Raw genomic sequence first — 27,827 nt, 5'->3', positions numbered from 1 at the left:
CACTGTTGACGGAGAGGAAGTTCCGGAGAACCGCAGCACGCAGAAGCGACGCTTAGGCTAGCGCCAGCGCGCCGTAAATGCGCAGGCGCGCCAGCCGTTTTCCTTTCTGCTCTTCCTTCTCCTGGTCTCCAGACGTCAGCGGCCGTTGGGTCCTATGTCGCGCCGGGCCCTCCGGAGGCTGAGGGGGGAACAGCGCGGCCAGGAGCCCCTCGGGCCCGGTGCCCTGCAGTTTGCCCTCCATGATGACGATGATGCGGAAGAAGAAGGCCCAAAGCGGGATACAGGCGGCCGGCGCCCCAGGGGCGCAGGGAAGGAAGGCGTCTGCATCAACAATCGGTTCGAGCTGGTGAGAAGCGGGGTTGCCTGGGGTGGGGGTGATGGGAGGGAGTGGTGTGCAGGGTGGGTCGTGATGTCACGGGGCGGGACGACACAGGGTCTGGGCTGCTGTGGGGGCGGGGGCCAAAGGCGAGTGGGTGGAGCAGGCGATGCGGTGGGCGGGGCGACGTTGGGCTTAGGCGTGGCAATTAGGATCTGGGTGTCTTGGGTGGGCGTGGTCGTTACGTCTAAGGGCGGGCCCGCAGCACAGTGGGCGGGGCCCCACTTCTCCGGGTTGGCGCTTTTCGCCTTATTTCAGGGTCGAGCTAAGGTGTTGCGGGGACTTTGCTGACTTTCTTGTTTACTTCTCACAACCCAGGACTTGGTGCTTTGCTCATTGCTGGGTTCCCCACAGCAAGTGTCTGACACAGAAATAACACTGTAGATGTGAATTGAAGGAGTAAACGCCCACCAGGGTTTCTTTAGCTGGCCTCAGTCTGTACTTTTTCCCTGTGTGCGCATCTCCTTATTCTTACTTGCCTTGTGCGGGCGGGTAACGTGGCAGTTTTGCTCACGTTATATCCTCTCCGCGGTGTGTCCGAGTGATTGAACAAACAGCAGTAGGTCTGAAGATCATGGAGAAAACAGTGACCCTTTATCATCTCTCTCTTATCTCTTTTCTTGGTCTTGTGATTGCTCTTTATGTAAAGTTGGCAAGTTAGAAACTCTTCATAAGATGGGCTGCCAGTCTCGGGGTTTGGTTTAGAGATAATTGACCTTCCCTGTTTAAAAAAAAATTTTTTTTAATGTTTATTTTTGAGAGAGAGAGATACAGAATGCGAGCAGGGGACGGTCAGAGAGAGAGGGAGACACAGAATCTGAAGACAGGCTCCAGACTCTGAGCTGTCAGCACAGAGCCTGACGCGGGGCTCCAACCCTCGAACTGTGAGATCATGACCTGAGCCAAAGTTGGCTCCTAAACCTACTGAGCCACCCAGGCGCCCCCTGACCTTCCCTCTTAAGGTGAGAGACAGCCTCACCCAGAAGTCTCTGGTGGAGGTGGGACCAAGTCCTTTCCTCAGATTCTCCACAGTCTCTCTCCACTTGTTCCGATTCTGAGACCAAAAGTAACTCCTTCCCCTCTACCCTGTTTCTTCTCATTTCTTTTTCTTTTTGGCATTTTTATTATAAAAATTTTCAAGTATGTACAAAAATAAAAGTAGTATTAACCTTCGTGTGTTCATCTCCCAGCCCCCACAGTTGGAAGGAGGGCCAGTTTTGTCTCCCCAGTATTTCCATCACATCACGTGTCCTTAAATTCGCCAGTCATTTTCCTGACTTCTCTCAAAATACCGAAGTCTTCTTTCTCATCTCACGTGTTCAAGGGCTGAAATCAATTTGTGCTGAGGTCAGACATTTCCACAGACGTTTTGTCTGCTTCTGGTTTCTCTTTCCCATATTCCCCAGACTTATTCCCTAACACCAAGGGCCACTATTGGGAGGACATACACATTCCAGGCACTGCTGCTGTTCATCTGATTCACATAGTCTGGGAAGGAGATCCTGTCATCCCTCTTGTGCAGATGACATATTAAGTGACACTTGGAGAGTAAACCCAGGCTTTCTGACCTAAAATTTGTACCCTTAACCATGTCATGGTATTCGTCTCTGAAGCAAAGTTAATGTTCCTGCTGAAGAAGAAAGGAGGGTCAATGGATAGGGGGGCAGGGTGTTTGGGAGAAATGAAAAAACCGACAGGTGCTTACATGTGTGAATGGAGGAACAGAATTCTGATGTGCACCTCCCCCTGAAATTGTGTCCGAGGGACTCCGGGTCTGTATCTGTTCAGGACTCTGCTGTTTGTGTGTCCCCTTCCACTTTCTGATGTAGGTATCACCAGCTCCGCTCTCTGTCCTGGTCTTGGGATTCATACATCCAACTCATCATCTGTCCCCTCTTAGACCTTTCACCGACATCTCAAACCCACTGTGTCCAACTGTTAACTGCTCTTTCTGCCCTCAGCCTCCCCCCCGCCATGCTGGCCTAGTTTACCCCATGAGCTCTCCACCTCATTTCTTTGGAGTCTTGCTCGCTCCGCTCTGTCCGTACTCATGGATCCCCTTTGCTGTCTCCTCTGCCTTTAACACCTGGTATTCAGGTGTCACGGGGCTCACTTCTCCTTCCTCAGGATTTGCTCAGGTGACATCTTCTCAATCTTGCCTACCCTTCTACCTGCTCTAAAAGCGGACTTCCTCGCACATTCCCACTCCCCTTCTTCTGTTCTTGCTCAGTTTTCCCTGGCAATTATCATAGAACACACTGTGCAAATTCTCGGTCAGTTCTTTCTACTTGGCGTTACTTTCTTTCCCTGCTCCCTGCTGAAGTAGAAGTTTTGTGGGAACAGAGGCTTTGGTGTTCCCTAATGTGTCCCCACACCCTGTGTCTGGCACCCAGCTGTGCAGAAGATTTACTGCATGAGTTAGCATTTCCTCTAAGAGGACCGGCAGGCACTGTCTCCAGCCAGAAGGTCCACATGCTGGCTTTAGAGTCAGAAGGACTTAGGTTTGAATCCCAGCCCCACCTCTTCTTAGCTGTGAGAACACGGGCAAGATACCTAACGGAGGCTTCAGTTTCCCTATTTCTTGGGGATGATGTCACTTACTTTATGGGGTTTTCATGAGTGATGAATGAAGTAGTATGTTTAGCCTTTAGTCCATACTGGGCATGCAGTCAGGTTCTGTAAATGTAGATATTAAATGAAATTGCAAACCACGTGGAGTAGGAATGTGACCCAATGTGGTTTACTTACAACCCTTTCTGGGGGCAGCAGCACTCTCCTGGAGAAACGGAGGCTGAGCAGAAGACAGTCTCCTTTGTTAGTTTATGGATTTATCCTCACAACTAGCCCTTGGGTGAATTTTTTGGCTTTAGATGAGAAATCATCTCTCTCTCTCTCTTTTTTTTAAAATTCTGCATATTCGTGGACCTGTACTTTTCAAACCTGTGTTGTTAAAGGGTCAACTGTATGTGTGTATGTCTGTGTTTTTATGTACAATATAATGGTCATTCCCTGAAATAAGTACCTGAATTACAAAAAAAATTATTAATTTTTTAAAGTTTATTTAATTTTTGAAGGAGAGAGAGCCAGAGAATGAACAGGGGAGGAGTAGGGAGAGAAGGAGACACCGAATCCAAAGCAGACTCCAAGCTCTGAGCCGTCAGCACAGAGCCCGACTCGAGGCTCAAACTCATGGACCGTGACGTCATGACCTGAGCCGAAGTCGGACGGCTAACCGACTGAGCCACCCAGGCTCCCCTCTAAATTATAAAATTAAATAAGAAAACAAACTTCTTCCAAAATAAGTGTCAGTGATTGGGCGGCCGTGGTGTGGCTGGGATGAGGCCTTGAGATTGCTCGTGGCCTCTGACTGGTGTCTGCATGCGTGTCGTCTTTGACATCCGGTGGGTTTTGGTCCTTTGTTTTCATGGCCGCCAGCATGAAAATCTTGGATTCACCTTCACAAAAGCACAAACAGAGGGTTCTAGAGCTCCAGTAGCTTTTTCTCATTGGTCAAGGGCACATCCGGTTGAGTATTACCATAGTTTTCTAAGATTCTTCAGGGTAAAATCATGTCACATTATTTTGTTTGTTCTCACGTCTGTAAGATTATGTTTAGCAAAGTTAGTATCCATTAATGCTTCTGTGAGTGAGGACAGAATTATGAATCGTGTTCCAATTGTGAGATTATTTGAATAGTTGGAAAAGTCTGCAGTGTTTCCAGATGTCTCCTAATTTCTACTTACAGACAAATGGATAAGGCTTTTCAAGGAATCCTGAGCAGTATAAACATAAAGAAAACCACAAGGTAAATCATGATCAAATTGCTGAAAACCAGTGGTAAAGAAAAATCATAAAATATTTGGAGAAAACACATATTCTCTACAGAGAAATAACGATAAGAATACTCATTAACTTATGGACATCCAGCAGGCACAGACGCTTGATCTCGTGGTTGTAAGTTCATGCTCACTGTTGGGTGTAGAGGTGTTTTAAAAACATTAAAAAAAAAAAGAAGTATTACCAACTTCTTAGCTACAGAGCCAGCCAGAAGACAGTGGAGCAGCATTTTTAAAGTGCTAAAAGAAAAAATGTAACCTGGCATTCTATCCCCAGTGAAATACTTTTCTTTAAAAAAAAAAAAACCTTTCTTTAATATTTATTTACTTTTTGAGAGAGAGGAAAAGAAGGGGGGGGTGTGATTGGGGGTTAGGCAGAGGGAGACAGAATCTGAAGCAGGTTCCAGGCCCTGAGCTGTTAGCATAGAGCCCAATGCGGGGCTTGAACTTACGCACCAACTGCAAGATCATGACCTGAGCTGAAGTCAGATGCTTGACCACCCAGGCACCCCCTCGCTCCCCAGTGAAATATTTTTCAGAAATGAACATGAGGGGTGCCTGGGTGGCTCAGTTGGGTAAACGTACATCCAACTCTTGATTTTGGCTCAGGTCCTGATCTCACAGTTCGTGGAATCAAGCCCTGTGCTGGGCTTCGTTTGGGCTGGTAGAGTGGAGCCTGCTTGGGACTCTCTCTCTCCCTTTGTTTCTACCCTTCCCTTGCTCATGTTTACACGCTCACACTCTTTCTCTCTCAAAAATAAACTTTAAAAAAATGAAATTAAGAAAAAGGAATATGAAATTAAGATTTATTTATTTGCAGGTAGACAAAAGCTGAGAAAATCCATTGCCAGAGGCCTACTAAAGAAATGTTAAAGGAAATACTTCATTCTGAAGAAAAATGATGCCAGATGGAAATGTAGATGTATGTGAAGGCGTAAGAAACGCTACAAATGTTAAATAGGGTAAATATGTGATGTTTCCTAGTTTTTAAATTTCTTTAAAATATAATTGGTTCTTTAAAGCAAAAACAATAGTGTATTGTTTGATTTATAATACATAAAAGTAGAATATGTGGCAGCAATAGTACTGAGAAGGGGAGGAAATGTAAGCTTGCTGCTCTGAGGGTCTTGTGTTGTGTATGGAGTGACACAAGATTGCATAAAAGATGCTTATTATAAACTCAGAGCAAGTACTGAACACACAAAGCACACAGACTAGTGCTGGCATGAACACAGACGAAACAGATCAGCACTGCGGAGTCCAGAATTCAGAAATGGATTTGTGCTCACACAGTCACTTGAGTTTTTTTCAAAAGCAATTCCATGGGGACAGTTAAATGTCTGTAACAAATGATGGTCTGATAACTAGCTGTATGGAGAAAAATGAACTTCAGTCTGTATTTTCTCCTCACACACGCAGACATACTCAGGATGGACCTTGGATCTACACACTAAAACTATAGCACTTTCAGAAGAAAGTGTTGTAGAATATCTTTGTGACTTTAGCGGAAGCCAAGATTTCTTACACTGGATGCAGCAAGTGCTGAACAATCACGAGAAACAATTGAGAAGGTGGACTTCATCAAAACTTCACACTTTTCTGCCCATCAAAAGATGTAGTGTAAAAAATGAATAGGCAAGGGGCGCCTGGGTGGTCCAGTCAGTTAGGCGTCCTCTTGGTTTTGGCTCAGGTCATGAGTTTGAGCCCCTTGTCAGGGTCTGTGCTGACAATGGGGATCCTCCATGGGATTTTCTCTCTCCATCTGTCTCTGTTCCTCCCCTGCGTGTACATGCTTGTTCTCTCTCTTTCTTCCTCCCTCTCTCTCTCTCAAAATAAATAAATAACCAAACAAAAATGAATAGTCAAGCTACAGAAGGGGAGAAGAAGACCACAAGACATATATGACCAGGACTTGTGTCCAGAGCCTGTGTGAGCAGCTCGTAGAAAGCAGGAGTCGAGGCTCCTGGGCGGCTCGGTTGGTGAAGCATCCAACCTCAGCTCAGCTCTATGCTGACAACCCAGAGCCTGGAGCCCGCTTCGGACTCTGTGTCTCCTCTCTCTGTCCTCCTTGCCCCCCGCCCCGGTCTCTCTCTCTTTCTCTCTCTCTCTCTCTCTCAAAAAGAAACATTAAAAAAACATTTTTTTTTAAGGCAGTAATAAGACTGGCCAATTTTTCAAGTGCGGAAGATTTGAACAGGCACTTCACAAAGGACTGGCCAATACTCACATGAAAGAATACTCAACATGATTAGTCACAAAAAGTAAATGTAAATTAAAATTTTAATATGATGCCACTCACTAGAGTGGCCAAAATTAGAAGTACCGATGCTGCCAAATGGTGAGGATGCGGAGCACGCGGAACGCTCTGGGAGGAACATCAAGCCGTACAGCCGCTTTGGAAATCGGTCTGGCAGGTCCCCGTAAATCTTGTGTTCTTGTAACCCAGGGATTCCAACCTCTATCTACTTACCCAAAGGCTTCTGCATAAATGCTCACACAGTGTCTTCCATCAAAACAGCAGCAGATGGGAAGCTGCTCCAATGACTCCCTCTTCTCATGGATGAGCTAACGTAGCATAGCCACACGAAGGAGTCCTGGTGACCGATAATACGGGCACCGACAGAATGAGACTCAGAACATTGCGCTGTGAATGGAGCTAGACACAAAGAAGACATGCTCCGGGCCTTTCTGCACCAAGTTCTGAGGTGGAAACAAGCCATCGATGGTGGGAAAAAATCTTAGCACTATTAGCTGGAGTCAGCAGGAAATATTTGTTGGGGATTGTATGAGGCATATACTTCTGGGGTAATGGGAGCATTTTATATTTTGGTAGGAGTGTGGGTTACACACCTCTGCAATTGCCGAAACTCCTACCATACGTCCATTTCAAGATATGTAAATGATCCTCCAGTTCCCCCACCCCCCAAAGATTAAACTCCCACCCAGTGTTTATTGAAATATTGATCAAGGCTTATCCCTGTGGGGTAGCAGAGAACATACGTGTACTGAACCAAAGCTCTCGAAGAGCGCCAGCGTTTGGACACCAAATCCGCTCCAGCTCAGGAGGGCGGGTGGAGGCTCTGACCGCTGGTGCCTGCGGAGAGCTTGGCGGGGGGGGGGGGGGGGGGGGGGGGGGGGGGGGGGGGGGGGGGGGGGGGGGGGGGGGGGGGGGGGGGGGGGGTGCGCAGTCTGCGGCTCTCTTCCAAGCAAAGGAGCGGGTCGTCAGAGGTTTGCACACGTGTGCGCAGACCCACAGCATTTCAGGTGAAGTTTAGCTTGGCATAGAGCTTATGAATTTGAATGTCTCCAAACACCTCAAGTTTCCAAAAGTGGCTCAAAAAGTAATATCTTAATGGGGTGCCTCACTGGGTCAGTCAGTGGAGCATGTGACTTTTGATCTTGGGGTTGTGAGTTTGAGCCCCATGCTGGGTGTAGAGATTACTTTCAAATAAAAAATTCTTGGGACACCTGGGTGGCTCAGTCCGTTAAGCATCAAACTTAAAAAAAAATTTTTTTTAACATTTATTTTTGAGAGACAGCATGAGCAGGAAAGGGGCAGAGAGAGGAGACACAGAATCCGAAGCAGGCTCCAGGCTCTGAGCAAGCTGTGAGCACAGAGCCCAGCGCGGGGCTTGAACCCAGAAACTGTGAGATCATGACCTGAGCCGAAGTCAGATGCTTACGTGTCTGAACCACCCAGGTGCCCCAGCATCAAAGTCTTGATTTCGGCTCAGGTCATGACCTCAGAGTAGTGAGGACTAGCCCCGTGCTGGGCTCCGTGCTGCATGTGGAGCTGCTTAAGACTCTCCCTCCTCTTCTCCCTCTGCCCCTGCCCTGCTCTTGCGTGTGCGTGTACACTCTTTAAGAAAGTGGATGTGACTTAATAAAAGTAAACCAGCACCCAGATTCCCTGGAGGCACTGGGGCACCGTTCTGTTGAATACTGGAGAAAGTGTAGGTGTCAGTTCCCCAGTGCACCCTGCTTTGTTTAGAGGAAATGTCCCAGGAGGCCACATTCTAGTTTTCTTCCTTAGCTCCAAAATCTCAACCAACCAGACCACACCTGGGCCCCTGGCTTCATGATGCTGCCGCTCAGAAGAAGGTGTGTACATAGGAACCCCCACAGTATTGGCGATGCTGGACAGGAGCTATTTTGGTAGAATTCCAGCATTTTTGAGTCCTGTTTGGATTTGTGGACAGATTAGCATAATATACTCCTGAGTTGTATCCTTGCCACGTGGAAATCTCTGTTTGTAAAGAAAGCAAAATCAAAGAACACAAAAATTTGTTCACACATACTTTTCTTTGATACTCTCCCGGCTGAGACAATAGGCCAAAAGAGAACAATCAGTGAAAAGTCGCCAGGTGCAGTATGATCTCAAGTGTAACAAAAAGTTATCTCAGGGCTGTGCGGGTTAAAATGGGTGTGATTTTGGAGGCGTCTGGCTGGTTCAGTTGGTTGAGCGTCCAACTCTTGTTTCAGCTCAGGTTCTGATCACACAGTTCGTGGGATCCAGCCCCACATCAGGCTCTGTGCCGACAGTGCCGAGCCTGCTTGGGGTGCTCTCTCTTCCTCTCTCTCTGCCCCTCCCCTGCTCGTGTTTTCTAAGTAAATAAATTTGAAAAAATAGATAATTATTTTTATATCTTAAGCTTTATATTTTTCAGAGGTTCTAAATTGAACATAGTTTTATTTTTGGACCTCAGTGTCCTAGATTGGGTCCATCCCTTCTGGCTTATGAAGCATAGTTGTTATTACTCCTGTTGACCTCTTTTATTTGTTTATTCATTGACTGGCTGAAGGGCCAGAACTTCTCCATAACTCATACCTACCCCTGCCCCCATCACACCCGGGATGTGAGCGTGTTTAGTGTTTAGTGTGCAGGTACCGTTGGTTCCTTTGTGCTGCTGTGCAAGGTTCTGTCACGTGAGTTATTGTCGTGTGTTACTTGTACTGTGAGGGAAGAGCCTCTAGGTAGGTCCGTCCTTAGGTCCTGTTTCTTCCCCCAAGTGCTTGTCCTGTCTGCTACTGTAGACAGCCACCTAGAGTCCCCAGTAGGAGGAAAGAACTAATCCATTGGCTAAGTAACCCTGAACCAGAGCTCGTGCAAACAGTGAGCAGTACAGCTCTGCTAGGCACACAGACCTACGTTTCCTCCCACTAGGGCCTCAGGGTGACCCTGAACATGCCTCTCAGCCTGCCCAGCCCCGCCCAGCCCTGTCCTGCTCTCCGTCTCTTACAGTTTAGTGTCACCATTTAATCTGTGACCAGGACACCTGTAACACGCTGTCTTCTCCATCTGTTTTTCCAGATAAACATTGAGGACCTTGAGGAGGGACCAGTCGTGAATGGGGAGAGAGCCGACCGTCTGCTTACAGACACTGTGGTGTCAGGGGACAGGAGGCGGTCCCAGAGCGGAGGCGCAGACACCAAGAAAGCTGGAGACGTGGCTGACGCGGCAGCGCCCCCAGAGCAGGTGTGGGGGCGCCGAGGGGCCAGCCACGTCCTCCCGCTGCTGTCATTCTCTGAGCCCCAGTTGCCCCCACATTTCCTCGGGAGCCCTGATAAGATTGGCATGAAATCTTCAAGACTAGTTGTGGGCATCAAGGAGGCACACACACGGTTCCCTAGACGAGTTTTCTCGACACAGGAGTGGCCTCCCCCCTCTGGGAAGGTCTGCTCCTCCTTCCCCAGGGTGTGTGTTTTGTGACTGTGTGGAGCTGGATCAGGTGGTCAGGACCCTGGGTGGACCTGCCTTGAAGAAGTGTGTAGGTCAGGTTAGTGTTGGGGTGTGGCCCTTGTACACCACGGCACAGGAGAGTGCCCTTAAGGATCTCAGTCAGTGCTTATTGTGAGCCCACCGGGTTCTGGGGACAAGTCTGCTTTCCTGGGGCCTCTGGTTGAGAGAACGACAGATACGGATGACAAGTGCAGCCGGAGGGACTGGACTTGTGGTGTAGAGAGGGGCACCCTACTGAGCTTGGGGTGGTGGGGCGCTTCACACTGGCGAAGGAGGTGGCCAAGTGAGGGGACGTGAGAGATTCGGGCAGAGGCACCTGAGGATGTGGGGGAGCACAGTGCGGGACCTCGGTCTCCAGGGCGGCTGAGCGTGGCAGGGAGACTGGATGTCGAAGTGAAAGATGAAAGCAGAGGGCAGGTGGGTGGATGCCCCACGCCCCGTGAGCCTCTCGAGGTCCTGGGAAGCTGTGAGTTCCGTCAAGAAGGAGAAACCTGGAGGCAGGAGCAGAGTTGCAGGCTGGTGGGAGGTCTGTGTTGTTGGAGAAGTAGGTGAGTTCATAGGACATTCAGGGCGGGAGAGAGGGAGCGCCACGCCTGCACTCCCGTTCCCATGTCCCTCTGCAGCTTGCTCCTTTATTTATCAGGGTTTAAGATTTCATTGTCTCGTTCCATTGACTAAAACGTGCTTCTTTTTTTAGTCAACTATAAGTGGGAAACTCCGAAAGAAGAAAAAGAAACAGAAGAATAAGAAAAACACTACAGGAGAAATTTTGGTATGTGCATCTGGCTATTTCTCAGGGCAATGCATTTTCATCTGATATTTCGATCCCTTTCCGTTAGGAATCTAACTCAGAGGTTAGGGAAGGTCACTTACAAATTTTGCTCGTGTTTGTTCACTTTGCTCCTTAGGGGTCAGACCTCCATGTTCCATTTTCGGGCAAGCATGTGACTTGATGTTCTTTAGGCGACACAGCCTTTCTCAGCCCGCTGCCCATGTGCCCTGACCTGTCTCTGGTGCCGCTGGACTAATTGACTTTTGAGGTGTAAGCCTCCAGGTCCAGTCTGTTGTCAGAAAATGTTTTCATTATTGCCTGCAGTCCTCACCCCCCGATTCTGTGTCCCGAAGAGGCAGGAGGGCACATCCAGCAGGTGAGCCGTGTGGGCTTGACTTCGTCATTTCAAGAAGCCTTCTGGTTCTGTGACCCGCCAGTTCTGAGCTTCCTCTAATGAAGCATTTCTTCTTTTCTCTAAATATATGTGCAGTGCACAGCGTTTGGATTATACTGTCTTCCAGGAAGTAGACACAACATGATGCTTATTCTTCGTAAAAATCATTTTATTATTTGATATTACATTTAAAATAAAGTGAGTGTGGTGATTCACATGTTGTTCTGGGGCTTTTAGGAAAACGGGCTGGAAGACATCGACCGCATCTTGGAGAGGATTGAGGACGGCAGCGGCTCAAGCCGCCCCGGCCCGCCCCCCCTGAGCGCCAAGAGGCACGTCCTGTATGTGGAGCACAGGTACCGCCCTCTCCCTCCTGGCTGAGACAGAGGCTCTGGGCAGAGGGGAAGCGGTACGGAAAAAAAAGAGGAAAGCTTACTATCTTTATTTAAAAGTGATGTAGGTGTTTTGCTAAACATTTAGGCGGTAGGAGCAAGGAGAGAGAGAGAAGGGGAAAGTCCTTTGCTCTCAAGGACCCGTCACTTAGCTTATATCTGGGAGGGGTTTCTTCTCAAAAGGTGTTGAAGTAAAATGTCATCGTAGGATAAGTTACTCCTCTCTCGTCTGTGTAAATGCCTATGAAAAGCCTGTCCCTACTAAAGACTTTGTTGCCAGTGCTAAAAAAGCCGGCTCTTTTCCTGAGTCGGTGAGCACGCCTTCATCTAGCTGCAGGGCTGAGGCTGCTCGGGTTTGGCCCCGGGTACTGCTGCCTCTGCTTCGGTCCGCGCGCTTTAAGAAGCCAGGTGTCCCCACGCCGGTTCTCTCTGCTGGGTTTAATGTGACCTCTCCGGATTCCCGGGATCGTTGTAGAACTCAATTCATTTTCGTTTGTAACATTTTCAATTCTCTAGACACTTGAATCCAGACACAGAACTGAAAAGGTATTTTGGTGCTCGAGCCGTGCTGGGGGAACAGAGGTAAGATCACCACCGGCCGTGCTCTGCAGGAAGGGAGGGGTGCTCCCCAGGCCGGTTAGACTTAGGGTCTCACAGAAGGAAACCCTAAGGACTTCTGCTTCTGAGGGATGTGAAGGGGATCAGAAAGAAGTTGGTGTTTGACCTTCCCGATGGCCATCAGGCTCCATCCCTCATACTGCCTTCGCTACCCTGTGAGTCACCATTTTGCAAGGATTCTGGAAGTCCTAAAATTTTGAGCTTCTAGCCCAGAAATCTTGGCCAACTTCATTTTTGTTTCTCAGTCAGCAAGCAGAACCAACACAATTAGATTCTGGGATACGTTTGATGGTCGTTCATTTAATAGTTCTGAGTGGTTGATGCCGTGTGGTAGACGCAGCGAGAAACGCTCGGACCATGAGGCTCCGCTTGCCGGCCTTCCTGCGGGAGGGGTGGGTGTTCCGCTTTCCCGACGCTCCGGCAGCTGTCACACCAGCACAGACTGTGTCTTTTCAAGTACTGTCCATGTTTTTTCTAAATGTAGAATTAAATAGTCTTTATAAAAGAAAAAATGGAGGCTATTCAGAATTGTCTCCTGTGAGCCCCCCCCCCAAAGATAACCAGTCAGGACAGCGTGCTGCACACACTCCTCGTCGCCCAGAACCACAGGGCTCTGCTGGTATCTCGCACCACCTCGCTCTGCATGGTAGGATTCCAGGCACCATTTCCCACACCCCTGTGCATGAGGGGAATGCACTCGCCCTGGAGGACAGGTGCAGGAGGGGACAGGTGTGGGGGGGACAGGTGCGGGGGGAACAGGTATGGGGGAGGACAGGTGCGGGGGGAGGACAGGTGCGGGGGGGACAGGTGTGGGGGGAGGACAGGTCCGGGGGAGGTGACAGGTGTGGGGGGAGGACGGGTGCAGGGGGGACAGGTGCCAGCTTGTGTGCTGGCTGCGCTCTTCCTGCGTTGGTGTGGCCCTAGCCACTGCAGGTGCACGGGAATGGGCATCCTGTGTGTTGTTCGCTCCACATCTCTCTGCTGCCCACCCACCGCCTCAGTGTTTCTTCCTCCTCTGACCAATAGCAGAGTTAGGGGTGTTAGTTTCTGTCATAATATATAGATGGAGGACTTTTCTTTTTATTTGCTAATGGTTTCCGGTTTTATCTTTGGTGTTAAGTTATTCAGGACACGAGGGTTTCTGACTTTATGTCTTCTTGGGGAATATTGATGAGAAACATTTTCACTTAAAAATGTTCCTCTTGGGGGGGGGGGGCTCAGTTGGTTAAGTATCTACCTCTTGATTTCAGCTCCGGTCATGATTTCACGGTTCGGGAGTTCTAGCCCAGTGTCAGGCTCTGTACTATATTTATTTATATCATTATAGATTAAATGTTCTCTTGGTCTGAACACAGGGCCTCTCACCAGCTCAGCTCTGCTTGTTGGCCTGTGCTCAGTGTGCCTTTGCATTTTCTCTCCACTTCTACCTGCTCTTGTTCCTCTGCCTGTAACAGTTCGTGTGACTATATTTATTGATTTTATAGTATTGTTATGCTTCTTAGGATATTGGTTTCTTTAAAAGTCAAGTCCCACCGAAGGCTTCCCTGAGGAGCCTCAGTTCCCTCGTCCCCCGCGTCCCCTGTCGCCTGCGCGCAGTCTCAGAACGCACAGCCGGCCAGTGCACGGCTCTTTCTCGGAGAGCCCCTGGGCCAGACGCATCTGGCATAGTTGCGCCCTACCGCTCCGCTGGTGTCTGCCCCCCAGCGCCTCCCCCTGCCTCTGTGCCTCCTCTCTTTCCTGTAGGGACAGCTCGCTGCAGGGCTGGGCTGTCCCTGCACACCAGACACCAGGCCGTTCTGCATATCCAGTTAATTCCCCGTTTTACACCCAACCAAGCTGCCGGTCAGAACGGGACTCGGTGCTGCAGCGTCTGAAGAACTGAACACCCATGGCTTCTGCGGAAAGTCTGTGGACAGAAAGTGAGAGCATTTCTCACTGCATCTGCCACCGGCCACCGACCCCTAAGAAGTGTTAGATTGACGAAGAGTAAATGTATCCCAGATTCTAAACTTCATGTTGGTTTTGCTGCTGCATGAGAAGCAAAAATAAACATGGCTAAAGTTTCAGGGCTAGACACTCAAAATTTTAGAGGTAGTCATTTGAGTGTTCCTTCAAATTGTGACTACACTTTTGAGGCTCCATGTTTTTCCTCCAGCAGTTTTGCCTTCTTGCTGGGAGAAGAAACATGCTTTTTTATCCTATTCCTAATGCAGGCCAGATTCTTACTCATCTTTCTTTTCTTTTCTTTTTTTTTTTTTTTTTTTAACATTTATTTATTTTTGAGAGAGAGACAGAGAGAGACAGATCATGAGTAGGGGAGGGGCAGAGAGAGAGGAACACACAGAATCGAAAGCAGGCTCCAGGCTCTGAGCTGTCAGCACAGAGCCCGACGTGGGGCCTGAACCCACTAACTGTAAGATCATGACCTGAGCCGGAGTCGAACGCTCAACCGACTGAGCCCCTCGTCTTTATTTTCTTCATGAAATGGTTCACATCATCACGAAGACATACAGCATCACACACAGGTCCACACACCCGTTACTCACCTTCAGAAAGAAAGCCTCAGTGATGGAGCAGAAACCCCTCTGTGCAGCCACGGCCGTGGGGGGCCGTCTGGACTGCCGCAGACACCTGTTCCCAGTGAGACAGGGGCGCTGGGCCGAGGGGAGCCGGCAGTCTGTGCGCCACGTCTCAGGGCACCGGGCCTCCCTCCCCTGCTGCCGCCTTGTGCTCCCGGCCCGTTCTCACCCAGGAGCATGTTGATGTCAGTGGACCTCCCTCCCCCGTCCGGTTCTTTTCGTGGTTACCACGGTTCCCTTTTCAAAACCCGTTGCTGCATTGCTGCCCTCTTGAGGGGGAGGAGAGGACCCACCTCAGGACAGACGTCTGCCCTCTGTCCTCTGTGCTCGGCCAGCGGTGCCTTTGTCCAGCCTGGTCCCTGGGAAGCCTGCTCGCTTGTGTCCACACGGGGCCTCACTGGGTTACTTTCCTCATCTTTATCTCTGGTTTTCAACTTTTGTTTCTTTTTTACCTTTCTTTCCTGCCATTTTGTTAGACTAAAAATTGTCAGTTTTTCTGTCTTCCTCTGGTTGTTCGGTTATTTAGATCACAGCATACGTTTTGTTTGGCACTGATCATGTTCGGTTCGTGCTGTTTGCGTTGTGTCCTGTCCGTGCCCTTCCCTTCCCCGTGGTTTCACTTCCGAGGTCCCTCGGAGGTCAGGCAGTGAGGGTCAAGCTGTGCCTGCACCCCTTCTCCCCAGGCCGAGGCAGCGGCAGCGTGTGTACCCCAAGTGTACGTGGTTGACGACCCCCAAGAGCAGCTGGCCGCGGTACACCAAACCAGGTGAGGGCAGCGCGGGGCCGCGGGGCCTCTGAGCAGAGCCAGTGTGCGAGGGTGCAAGCGAGCGAGCGCCCTGGCCTCGTGCCGGGGGGTGGAGGACGCCCCCACCGCCCCCCACAGCAGCCGCGTGTCTCCTCAAGTACATTTTCATGTAGCCTTTGTCTGTCTTTTTCTTTTTTCCTATGAATACTGTACCATAGGAAGCCATCAAGTTCATTTTTCAAGTGTGGTATTTTCTATTTTGTTGCCGTCTAGTAGGTGTGCATAATTTACAGAGAAATAGCCACGGTGCAGAAAGGCTTCGTGTGTGTTGTGCTTGGCTTCATGATGCCAAGGAGGGGCATCCGAGAGCCCTTGGGTCATGGGGCCTGGTTGGGCAAGACAGAGGGCGGGGCAGGGACACCCACTGTGACTGGAGGACGTGACAGGAGCAGTCCTGTGTCTGTGGGGCTCTGTGTGATCTCTGTGTGCTTTGCTAGCAGAACCCCCTGCTCCACTTTAAGCAGACAGAGGCTCCTGGCTCTGTGGCGGGGGTGTTAGGAGGGTCTGAGTCGAGGGGGGCCCGGAATCACTCACCTATTCTGTGAAGGTAAGTGGTTCCTCAGAAGAAACTGGGCCTTCACCCACATGTGGTGCAAGAAGAAAGGCCGTCCCCTCGTGGGGTGTCCAGATCCAGGCTCCAGAGGCCTGGCTGCAGCCCCTGCACAGTCCCCCATGCCCGCCTGAATCTGGACTTTGACCAGTGCTTTGGCCCAGCCAGGTGCCACGTGGTAGGCACTGTGTGTGTCCTCATCTTTGTTGTCCTGGGACATTTGTGATCGACATGACATCTTCATAGGAAAAGCTAGCCAGTGGTGCCGGTGTGGACCAAGCCACGGGTGGTCAACCCCAGGCATCCTGGGAGCGCGAACACCGTGACAGGGACGCATGGCGCGTGCGCGCAGAACTCCTCTGCGGGAGCAGCACGGGGGCCTGACGCTGCGCTCCCCCCAGGCCTGTCGATGCGGCTGCTGGAGTCCAGGAATGGCCTCTCCTTCTTTGCGTTTGAACACAGTGAGGAGTACCAGCAGACGCAGCACAAGTTCCTGGCCGCCGTGGAGTCCATGGAGCCCAACAACATCGTGGTGCGTGCATCCCCGGGAGGGGCCCTCGCCCAGCTCACACCCCCTCCGCTGCTCCCCAGCCTGCCCCGGGCCTGCGTCCCCGCCTGCCGTCACTCAGCCCAGAAGTGTCTTGTCCTCTCCAGTATATGCCCAAATCATGGGTGCTGAGGACCAGGGCAAGGTGTTTCTGAGGATGTGCCTTATCCTCCAAGGGCTGTTTGTGGGGGGCATACAGTGGGCAAAGGCAGAGGTCCCAGGGCACAGAGGTGCTGGTTCCCACCGCAGGCCCGGTCCGTGACCCGGCTTAGCATTGGTGATGAGCTTGCTTTGAGGTGAGGGTATTATGGATGTCATCCCTGGTAAAATTTTCACGAGGTTTACATGCCTGCAAGAAAAGCCTGCCTGAGGCTGGCACCGTGCCCCTGCAGCCCCGTCAGCCTCCTCTTCCCTTGCAGGTTCTGCTCCAGACCAGCCCGTACCACGTTGACTCGCTCCTGCAGCTCAGCGACGCCTGCCGCTTTCAGGAGGACCAGGAGATGGCCCGGGACCTCGTAGGTGAGAGGGCGTGTGGGCACGCTGCCCTGCTCTGCCTCCGAGCTCGTGCGCGCCTTCGCCCGGGGGCATAGGTCTTGTTGTCCACAGTGACGCAGGTAGCTCTTAACCGGTGGCTTTCTCGAGACCCAGTTCATAGACCGCATAATGCTGCCGTTGAAAGTGTACGAGGCCCTGGTGTGTAGATTATGCCAGGGTTGTACCGCTTGGTCCCCACCGAGTCTGGATCATTTATGTGACCTCTGAAAGAACCCTGCCCGTCACCTGATGCCACCTCACCCCTGGCCCCTGGCAACCCAGGTCCGCTTCCTGTTTCTGTGCGTTTGCCTGTTTTGGACATTTCCTGTGAGTGGAGTCTTTTGATCCGTGTCCCCCTGGCTTCTTTGGTTTACCATAACGTCTCGTACCGCTAAGCGGCACTCCCTGGTGTGGATAGGCCACGCTTTGTGTGTGAGCCAGCACCTGGGGGCCGCTGGGTTGTTTCTACTCCCTGGGTCATGTGAACGAGCTGCTGTGGACATGTGCATGCACAGAACGCAGGGGCCCAAGAGTCATGCCTCTGGCTGAAGCACATGCGGGGAGGCCACGGCTGCACCACGGCACTTTCCACCGTCCTCACTATATGGCTTTCCTTTGAGAGCTTTCTTGGTGAGCTGCAGGGGACGGGGCTGCAGCTGCTGCGCGGTGGCCGTGACCCCTGCCCCGGTGTCTGCGTGCCTGCAGAGAGAGCGCTGTACAGCATGGAGTGTGCCTTCCACCCCCTGTTCAGTCTCACCAGTGGGACCTGCCGGCTGGATTACCGCAGACCTGAGAACAGGTGGGTTTCACAGAGAATAGGTGTGTCGGGGTGTGTCGCAGCTGCCGTGTGAGGTGCGGTGGGAGCAGGGGGAGGGCTGTCCCCGAGGAGTCCCGCCCGCTAGCTCGCACCAGGGCCTCTCGCTGTATACAGCTTGAGTGCAAGATGGCTGGGTCCGTGGCCAGATGGACTGGGCCAGCCTGGGGTTACTTTTGTCCCCGTTAGAAGTGAGTCTGATAAGCTACTTCGCTACATTGGGGTCTGTAATTGTGCTTTCCTTGTACATTTGGATGAAAGGATCTGTGCAGCATGAGGCCAGAAGACTCTGGAATGCTTTGTGGGCGGCCATTTTTTCCAAGTCCTAAGTCAGTCAGCTGCTCGAAGGCAGCTGGATCCTGTTCCCTGTGCTAAGTGGTCATGATTGGGTGACAGTCTCTTCTCGCAAAGCCCCACTCTGGCACCAGCCCTCAGCAGTGGAGGCCTCTGTCATCCCCGTGCCCTCCTCGCCTGCTCGCGGCCTCCAGTGTCTGTGACCGTCTCCAGCACTGGACGCTGTGCGCACCTTGGCAGCCGGCCTGGGCACAGTGACCCCGATTGCACAGATTGTCTGGTTTGTGTTAGTCTTATCTCTCCAGTTAAATTCTTAGTTCTCAGAGGCAGGTTACGAGCTACTAACATCCACAGGCCCTAGCAGGGCGAGGGTTATTGATACAAATAACAGTCTACCAGGATGATTCAAGTCCCGAAACTGGATGCGCCCGGCAGCAGTGGCCTAGCAACGCTTGCCGTTTGAGGGTAAATCAGGTGGTAATTACAGCAGGAGACGTTGAGTCTGTTCTCTGAAGTGATCAACAGTAAACAAATCAAGTTGGTTCCAAGTACCAGCTAAGCTGGTTTTTCTCCACGTGGACACGTAACTGTGAACTGCTGTGGTTCACAGCAGAGCGTCACCTTTTCTGCAGACACAGGAGCACTTGTGAGCATGCGCAGGCCACACCGGAAATGGCCTGCGCAGCCGGGGAGCAGAGGACGGCATCGGTGCCAGGCACGGCTCCGCGGCTGCCGACGCTCTGACTCACAGGAACTGTCTTGGGTCTAGGAGCTTCTACCTGGCCCTCTACAAGCAGATGAGCTTCCTGGAGAAGCGTGGCTGCCCCCGCACGGCGCTGGAGTTCTGCAAGCTCATCCTGAGGTAGGTGCCTGCCGCTGGCGCCCGCGTGCTCAGGGCCTCGGCCGGGGACGGTGGCAGCGGCCCACTCTGCACTTTGTCTCCCTCCCGGAAGCCTGGAGCCGGACGAGGACCCTCTGTGCATGCTGCTGCTCATTGACCACCTGGCCTTGCGTGCGCGCAACCACGACTACCTGATCCGCCTCTTCCAGGAGTGGGAGGTAGGTGTGCGCCGTGATGCGGGGCCGGTCCCCCGGCACCTCTCCCCGTCCGGGGTGTGTGCACCCCAGACCGGCTGCGAAGCTGTGGAAGGTCTGGACACACCCCACGTACCCCTCCCTTTTTGTCTCCATTACCACCTGTTTTCCCGTGCAGACGGGCTCTGCCCCCAGCCGGACCTCAAGGCTGAGACTGGGCACGAGAAAAAGGCAGACTCTCATTAGTGACCTTTATAGAGATTACATATTGAAGCGATGCCATTTTAGGTATTTGGATTAAATATAACATTAGTAAACATGAATTTCACCTGTTTTCTTTTTAACTTGGCTGCTAGAGAAGGAGTGTGTCCGTTGAGCTGTGCTGTCTTGGGCAGGTGTGAACCTGACCACCTTTAGTGGGGTGGGAGCCGTGGGTGGGGAATTGGCAACTTACCTTCTTAGTCTCTGACCTTGACCCTTTTCTCACCACGTGTTCATGTGTGATTGAAAAATCACTACACAAGTCATTTTGAATTCTGTCACTTGGCTAGTTGGCCAAGGAGTCCCACCTTTGGGGATCTAGCTTACAGAAGCTCCCAGAGTACCCCACTCCCCACAACAGGGCTGCAGAAGAATGCATGTGGAGGCCACGGTCCCATGTTAGTGGAGAAAACATGGCCCATCGTGTGTTGCCTGTGACCTACACGTGTAGAGGGAGGCAAGGCGAGTGCTCAGCCCCGTCAGCAGACTCAATCGGGTCCTGGCAGGAGGAAGGACACACTCACCCAGTTCTGCACCTGACGGAGCACAGGCTGGCTGCTTCCAAAGCCGAGCCCATCAGGAGGGTGGGCCTCTGTCTGTGACCTGGCCTGACTCCACCTCCCCCAGGCCCTTCCTCTAGTCCCTGCCAGTCAGTTTTCTGCCCTCTGGGGCCTTTTACTTGTCTTCTGCCCCGAGAAAGCCCCCAGATGTAACAAGAAGTTACTGTTTATGCCAAGTGGAAAGATCTCAGCCTTCGGAGCAGCTGTGAGTCTTGCATCTTTTGTGTTTGCCCTATTCAAACTCCAGACTTTGTTTCTCCACCCCTTTCAGGCTCATCGAAATCTGTCTCAGCTCCCAAACTTTGCCTTCTCTGTGCCATTGGCCTATTTTCTGCTGAGTCAGCAAGCAGACCTCCCCGAGCAGGAGCTCAGCTCTGCGAGGGAGCAGGCCTCTCTCCTGATCCGACAGGCACTGATCATGTTCCCTGGAGGTGGGTGCGGTGCGCTCCAGAGGAGGGCGGGTCTTCAGCACGGCCTCTGGACAAGGCGTAGTTCTGACTGGTGTTCAAGTGTCTTGGGGCTTCAGGATAAGTTTTTGATATGACTGTTTGAGAAAAACTTATTTTTTGAAGATGTGGTATTTTCTTTTTTTTTTTTTTTTCAGTTTATTTTTAAGAGAGAGACAGAGAGACAGAGCACGGGCAGGGGAGGGGCAGAGAGAAAGGGAGACACAGAATCCAAAGCAGCTCCAGGCGTCGAGCTGTCAGCACAGAGCCTGACACCGGCTCAAACCCACAAGCCATGAGATCATGACCTGAGCTGAAGTTGGACACTTGACCGACTGAACCATCCAGGCGCCATGATGTAGTGCTTTCTAGAGAGAGAAGTGAGCTGCTGGATGTTAGCAGAACCATTGGAGGGGCCCAGTCAGCCCACTAGGGCTTATGATTTATCCTCAAATGCCATCTTTCACTTGGTTGAGTAACTCGGAGACAGGGTTGTCCTGGGGTTGCACGGAGAGCCTCCGACATGCTGGGGTAGCGGGCCGGTGTCTGTGTGATGACAGAGCACTGTGGGCCGATCTCCTTGGTGACGGGAGATCAGAGAAGGGCCTGCCTCCCGGTCAGGGTCCTGGTGGGGTGCAGTCCTCTGACCACATGCAATTTCACAGGGGGCCTTGTCTTGGGGACTTAGGTACGCTGTCCCCATAGCCCCTGGCGGCAGGAGCAGCTCAGGCCCTCAAGGGGAATACCTCACTTCAGTGAGCCAGCTGTGTCCTAGGCCAGGAGAGGAGGTGACCAGGGTCCACTTCTGGGGCTCACATCCTAGGGCAGGGAGAGCCTGTCGGGCGGTGCTAGGTGCTGGGGAGAACACAGCAGGAGGTCTAAATAAAGCAAGCATGGTCAAGGCCTGAGGAAGTGGCCAGGGCAGGCCTGACGCCCATGTTACTCAGAGCTCCCACCGGTCAGTGTTCTCAAGCTCTGCCTGTGTGCCCAGGCCCTGCCCCACTCCATCCGTGCTCACACGGGGCTGCCTGGCCAGGCTGATGGAGGAGCGACCCTCCCCCGTCAAGGTGCGAGTTAGGTGCGAGAAGGTACGAGGCGCCCTTCGTGAGCCCTGGCCGTTTGTGTGGGCTTGGGAGTGTGAGCCGCCTGCGAAGTCACTCGGAAGCCAGGGTTCCCCAGGTGACATGGCTGTGTGGGGAACCACAGGTGCTCAGGGGGAGAGACAGGTTCTGCCCGAGGCCTGAACCCCACAAGCTGGGCCCCCCACCAGCCTGCGGATGCAGCATCCGATGTCAGTGGTTACAGCACCCCATGCGTGTGCCTGTGGGGCATCGGTGTGGCCCCTGGGATGCGGACCGGGCCACTGCGAGGCAGCAGGGCACACGACCCCGTCCAGGGTGGCAGAGGCCCTGGGGGGCTGGTGTGGGTAGACTGGCCTCACCCTGGTGTCAGCCTGCCCGTGGGGGCCCTGCTTCCTCCATAGCCCTCCTGCCTCTGCTGGAGTACTGCAGCGTGCGGCCAGACGCCACTGTCGCCACTCACAGCTTTTTTGGCCCAGACGCGGAGATAAGGTAAAGTCTATGGGCCCTGGGAGGACAGTGTCCACCTGTGTGTGAGTCCTGGGGGCGTCCTGGGGACAGACCTCGAGAGTCTGGCTGTCTGCTGCTCTCTCCTGTCACTGGGAGGGGCCTGGCAGGTGCTCTCTGCTCGAGACCTGGGCGGCCGGGCTGTTCCCCCGGGGAGGGCTGGGTCCCGGGTCCAGGTGGGCCGTCGCCTCGAGGGTCAGGCACATGGCTGGCCAGCGTGTGAGCGCCCTGCGGCCTAGAGCACAGGCCTTCCTGATGGGGGGGTGAGCAGGGCACAGGGCCCCCTGTGCTTGCCTCTGCTGGATGGGGTAGTATCACTCCACTTGTTAGCATGGGTCACGCATCTACACAGGCACATACCACGTTTTCCAAATTTCTCCTTAAAACAACAACATCAAAGGAAATCATGCATTGTGGGACTCACCCTCCCTCAGCCCCTGTTTGTAGCGACAGCGGTTCTTCTGGTATCTCACGCACAGACACACGTGTTCTTTTTGTTTTTCTGTTTCTATTAAAGAACTCATACTTTTTAATTTTTTAAATATTCACTTATTTATTTTTGAGAGAGAGAGAGAGAGAGAGAGAGGGAATCTGAAGCAGGCTCTAGGCTCTGAGCTATTCGTACAGAGCCCGACATGGGGCTCAAATCTACTGTGAGATCATAACCTGAGCTGAAGTTGGACATTCAACCGACTGAGCCCCCCAGGCGCCCCAAAGAGCTTGTGCGTCCTAAGAAATACGTAACCCTGTCTAGAAGTAAATGCTTGTGTGGGTCCTCGGCCCCTCCTCTGGGTGATCACGTGCCCCGGGTCAGGAGCCCCTCCGGGCAGCCTCTTCTCACCCCAGGCTGCCGGACAGGCCCTGTACCAAACCCCCCCCCCTCACGGGTGCCAGCGGGTCCTCGTGCTCACAGGCTCCGCCCTCCCGCAGCCAGCCCCCCGCCCTGAGCCAGCTGGTGAGCCTGTACCTCGGGAGATCGCACTTCCTCTGGAAGGAGCCGGCCACCATGAGCTGGCTGGAGGAGAACGTCCACGAGGTTCTGCAGGTGGTGGAGTCCGGGGACCCTGCGGTGGGCGCCTGTGAGAGCAGGTGGGCCGGGGTGCCGGGGTGCCGGGGCAGCACACGGCCTCACCAGTCCTCGTGAGGATGAAGCCCATCTGCTTGGGGCCGCTGTCGCGGGCGTGGCAGCAGGGCCAGTGCGGGCTCGTTTCCACCTGCTGCCCCTTCTCCCCCGGGCCCTAGGCGGAAGGTCCTCTACCAGCGTGCGCCCAGAAATATCCACCGCCACGTAGTCCTGTCTGAGGTGAAGGAAGCCGTTGCCGCCCTCCCCCCGGTAAGGGAGGGCTTTGTCACGGGCAGGGCCCTCCCCCACGGCTGGGGTTTGGGGAGCTGGGGCCGGGCTTCTGGCTGGCTGTGACCTCACCGGGCCCAGGGCAGTGGCCCAGGCATTCGGGGCCCTGGGGCCTGAGTCCTGTAGCACTAAAGTGAGAGATCCCAACACAAGTGACTGTGCGACTCTGTCCCTTCCCTACACACGCACACTGTTGCCCACAGGTGTCAGAGCGAGTGTCCCCACCCCTTCCCCCAGGGGCTTGGTACGGACAGCATGCAGAGCCTCGAAGCCAGGGGCCGCTTCTGTCTGACTGACAGACTCCTGGCCAAGAGCCCAGTCTCGGCAGAAATTGGCTGAAAGTCTGCAGGGGTGGGGTGGGGCGGGCAGGCCTCACGGCAGTTCTGTTTCCCCCTCTGAAGGACGTGACCACGCAGTCTGTGATGGGCTTTGACCCCCTACCTCCTTTGGACACCATCTACTCCTACGTCAGACCAGAGAGGTACCTCTCCCGCTTTGCTCCGTTGCTTGTACAGCTCTGAGGTTAGCGCTTCAGGGCTCCCTGCCCCCTGCAGGCACAGGCCGTCAGAGGACAGTGTGATTTGGGGTCACAGGTCAGCTTTTGTCAGCCGTGTTCTTTGTCTACAGTAGGAGCATTTTTCTGTCAGGTTCTGGAGCAGGCGGTGGAGGTGACCAGTGGGAAGCAAGAGGAGGCACACCCTCTGCCTTCTACAGGGGGTGGGGCGACGTGTTAATTATGGAATCTAGAAGTAAACGTGGAGTCAGAGCTGCAGTGAGGAAGTGCTGGTGCACGTGACTCTCAGAGGAAACTGGCCATTGGTGTGTGAAGAAATAAGGGACCTTCGCCAAGTAAAGGAAGAGGGAATGTAGCTGGTGCACTGAGTCAGCTGTGCAGAGGCCCTGTGCGAGGAGCACGGCACAGGGCACATTCCAAGCACGGAAAAGACCCATGCAGCCAAGCCAGGAGAGCTGCCGTGAGGGCATGGCGGATTTGTTTAGCCTTCAATCAGGGACAAGCTGCTTTTTTCTCTCTTCTAGCCTTTAAAGCTGAGTGAGTGACTTAGCAAGAACCTTGAGCACAGTATCGTAGGTCCGGAAGTCATGGACAGATTTGCCCATTTCGGGAGTGTGTGGTTTCCAGATCTCAGTAGAGAGCACATTATGTAGGCTGAAGGCCCTTTTTTTAAAAAAACTTTTTTTAATGTTTATTTTTGAGAGAGAAGGAGACAGAGAGCAGGTGGGAGAGGAGCAGAGAAGGAGAAAGAATCTGAAGCAGGCTCCAAGCTCCAAGCTGTCAGCACAGAGCCCGACGTGGGGCTCGAACCCACAAACCCGTGAAATCATGACTTGAGCCACCCAAGTGCCCCTGTTCTAAGCAGGATTTTGTTTTGGGCACAAAAAGATACCTTCAGCTAGGGGCACATGTTATCTTGATAAAGGTTACGAGCATGGGAGGGGCAGAGAGGGAGAATCCCAAACAGGCTCCGAGCTGTCAGCACAGAGCCCAATGCAGGGCTCAAATTCACCAGCTCGTGAGATCATGACCTCAGCTGAAGTCGGACGCTTAACCAACTGAGCCCCCCATGTGTCCCTGAAGGACTTTTTCTTAACTGAATTGTATTATAAAAGTTAGACTACATGCTGCTAGGGAAGTAGTTCCCAGTTAAATTTTTAAATAGATTAAGATGATAGTTAGAAACTTTTAACATTGGAAGGTTCAGAAAGAAAGCAGACTTGCTGGACACTGTAGCCCTCAGGAGTGGCCACAGGGCTCTGCCCAGCCAAGCCTGTCCGTCCTCAAAAGTCCAGTGGAGCTCGGCTGCAGCACCACATCTTCCCGGGGGGGGGGGCGCTCTCCAGCACACCGTCGAATCTTCTAAGTCATCTCGACACCCAACATGGGGCTCAAATCACGACCCCACAACTGAGCCGCATGCTCTGCTGACTGAATCGGCCGGTGCCCTTAGAGTCTTCTCTTGATGTGCGCCTTTGTGCAGCCGGCACTCCGCACGCCTGCACGGCCTTCCTCAGAAGGAGGCCACCTGTGCCACGGCAGGTGACCCTCCTGTCTGCCCAGCTCCCCCAGCCAGGTCCTGAGGGGTCCACCGCCTCTGGACGCCGTTCCCTGTGAGGCCTCCGCTGTCCTCACTGGTACCTCTGCGGGCCCACCTCCCACCCAGAGCTGAGCAGGAGTCTTAGTGGTCCAATCCTGTGTCCCAGCTGGGCCTCGGGCTGCCTTCCTGCCCCCACCCCCACCCCCCACCCTCGGGCAGGGTGTACAGCTTTGCTTTCTGACCTTCCTTCCTCCTCTTTTAGGCTGAGTCCTGTCAGCCACGGAAACACAATTGCCCTCTTCTTCCGGTCCTTGCTGCCCAATTACAGCATGGAGGTACGTGAGCGCGTGTGTGGGGCCTTGCTGGAGCCAGCGGCCAGCCTGCTCGGGAGGCTGGGACATGTCCACCTGAGGCCGTACCTGCGGCCTCAGCCCCTCCATTAGACATGGCTCCCGACCCCACGCTGGGGCCTGGTCTCGCTGGACACGCATGTTTGGGTCTGGGAGCTTCCTCTTCTCGGCAGGGTCCTGGGCGAGCTGGGTTGGGAGCACTGGGCCCCAGGGCCTAGGACAGCCCCTGCTCAGATGTGTCTCCTTGCCGCAGGGGGAGAGGCTGGACGATGGAGGGGCTGGGGGTCTGAACCACAACCAAGGCTTGAATAGGCTGATGCTGGCTGTGCGAGACATGATGGCCAACTTCCACGTCCACGACGCAGAGGTGGCCCGTGAGGACAGCCCTGAGGGGGACGGGGAGTGGGACTGAGCCCGCGTAGATGCCGCGCCCAGCGCTGTACAAGTATGTTCCTGATTGCTGTTCTGGTCGGAGTAGGCCAGGTCCTTGGAGTAGAAATGCTGATGTGCTCTCCGCCTGCCTCCTCTGTGTCTCCTATAAATGTGAATGGGTTACGCTGTGTGCAGGGTGAGCTCTTCTTTCCCAGGGCTGGTGTCCGTGCCCAGCACGAGGCAGGTGTCCCTGGGTCTGCACAGCCTCCAGGTGTCTCAGGAGAGAGAACGTGACCCACGGTCACACACAGCCAAGCCCAGGCTCCATGTGAGCTCTCTCTGCCGCCACCCTGCCCCTCCACGATTTGGGGCGCAGAGTGGAGAAGAGGCCCACAGGCTTCAGAGTGCCATCCCTGCAGAGGGCGCCCCGCGGTTGGCTTCCACTGGGAACGCGGCACAGGCTGGCTGGGAACAGGGGGCGACACCAGGGGGGCTGCCTGGGCACAGAATCTGTTCAGTCTGACAAAGTGGTTTTATCAGGAAACTTCAGGGCAGCACTGAGCTGGAGGGAGGCTGAGACGGAGGCTTTGGAAAGGCCGCCCCGGCAGCACTGGGGAATGTACATGGTGGAGAGTAGGGGCATTTGATGAGGGCGTGAACACAGCGTCGGGGAGGGCTCATCCCCTCCGGCGAGTCCTGGCCTACCCTGGCCTGCCCGACAGCATGGCACCAAATAGGGCTGCTTGTGACCCAGGAGCCTGATTGGTCGTGGAAGGGCTGAGGACACGGAGTTGTGAGCCGTCAGGTACCTTCCTAGTGCTGGTCTCTGCCCCTGTAGGTGGCAGACAAGGTGTGTGGGAGATCCGGGATGTTATCCTGTCGGAAGTTCCCAGCATTTGAGAGCCAGCAAAAGCCACTGCTTAGAACACCCGAGGCCGGGGCAGTGTCCCGCAGATGTGGTGGTGTCTGTCCGTCACCCCCCATCCTTCATGCCTTGTCACCTTAACTGGATTTGGCAGGTGGGACTGAGTGTGATGGAGATCATCCCAGACTGTCGTAGATGCACGTCTCCTGTGAGGTGTCCTGTGGTAAGCTTCAGCAATAGGACAGGAGCCACTGGGTTCCCCCAGAAAGGGGTTTGTCCTCTGAAAATGACAGGCAAGCAAGGAGGACTTAGCACCCTGCTTCTTCCAGCCTTAAATACATCCAGATGGGGTGTGATGTCCAGAGCAGCAGCAGCCATTTTGCAACCATAAGTTGGTGACCTTCAAAATGACAAGCCAGTGTCCTAGGGATAGTGAAGCAGAGAGCGGCTGGGCCCAGACATGCGGACTGCCCGCCTCCGGGCCGGCTGTCCTGAGCAATTAGCAGGTCCTCCGTGCTCAGCCAAGCACTCAGGCTTAGGTTACTGCTTACACTTCTGTGTTTCTGCAAACATTTGGGGATGAAAAGACAGCCAGGTGCCTCACATCTGAACCTCTGCTCTGGAGACTTGACCTGCCACCCAGTGTCCAGGTGAGGATGAGCTGGCCCCTCCCAAGTTCCGTGCTGCCCCCGGGCA

The 27,827-nt window shown here is 53.4% G+C and overlaps 1 protein-coding gene across 3 annotated transcripts; it reads left to right on the top strand.

Moving 5' to 3' along the window:
• The first annotated feature begins 17 nt into the window (after positions 1 to 17).
• TCF25 (transcription factor 25) lies at positions 18 to 26,456 on the top strand. Of its 3 annotated transcripts, XM_029926551.1 has the most exons (20): positions 257 to 346; positions 4,122 to 4,181; positions 5,033 to 5,174; positions 9,524 to 9,688; positions 10,650 to 10,724; positions 11,356 to 11,474; positions 12,027 to 12,092; positions 15,391 to 15,473; positions 16,464 to 16,594; positions 17,029 to 17,128; positions 17,849 to 17,942; positions 19,021 to 19,113; positions 19,205 to 19,310; positions 20,379 to 20,538; positions 22,037 to 22,124; positions 23,070 to 23,228; positions 23,382 to 23,472; positions 23,892 to 23,971; positions 25,807 to 25,879; positions 26,148 to 26,456. In XM_029926551.1, exons 3-20 carry the CDS (start codon positions 5,163 to 5,165, stop codon positions 26,304 to 26,306), a joined length of 1,854 nt encoding a protein of 617 aa, XP_029782411.1. In that variant the 5' UTR covers positions 257 to 346; positions 4,122 to 4,181; positions 5,033 to 5,162; the 3' UTR covers positions 26,307 to 26,456. The 3 variants fall into 3 exon arrangements, with proteins under 3 accessions (XP_029782410.1, XP_029782411.1, XP_029782412.1); XM_029926552.1 differs by lacking the exon at positions 4,122 to 4,181 and having other exon boundaries at positions 262 to 346; XM_029926550.1 differs by lacking the exons at positions 4,122 to 4,181; positions 5,033 to 5,174 and having other exon boundaries at positions 18 to 346.
• Positions 26,457 to 27,827: the final 1,371 nt, after the last annotated feature.

This window comes from Suricata suricatta, chromosome 16 (assembly GCF_006229205.1).
Source record: "Suricata suricatta isolate VVHF042 chromosome 16, meerkat_22Aug2017_6uvM2_HiC, whole genome shotgun sequence".
In the NCBI taxonomy this organism is placed as follows: Eukaryota; Metazoa; Chordata; class Mammalia; order Carnivora; family Herpestidae; genus Suricata; species Suricata suricatta.
Note: the sequence above shows the minus strand (reverse complement) of the source record. Positions and strands in the feature narration are given on the sequence as shown.

Coding starts and splice junctions, on each gene's coding strand:
- TCF25 (XM_029926550.1), top strand. CDS start 155: ATGTCGCGCCGGGCCCTCCGGAGGCTGAGGGGGGAACAGCGCGGCCAG. Junction 347..9,523: donor TCAACAATCGGTTCGAGCTG/GTGAGAAGCGGG, acceptor CTGTTTTTCCAG/ATAAACATTGAGGACCTTGA. Junction 23,473..23,891: donor CCGTTGCCGCCCTCCCCCCG/GTAAGGGAGGGC, acceptor CCCCCTCTGAAG/GACGTGACCACGCAGTCTGT.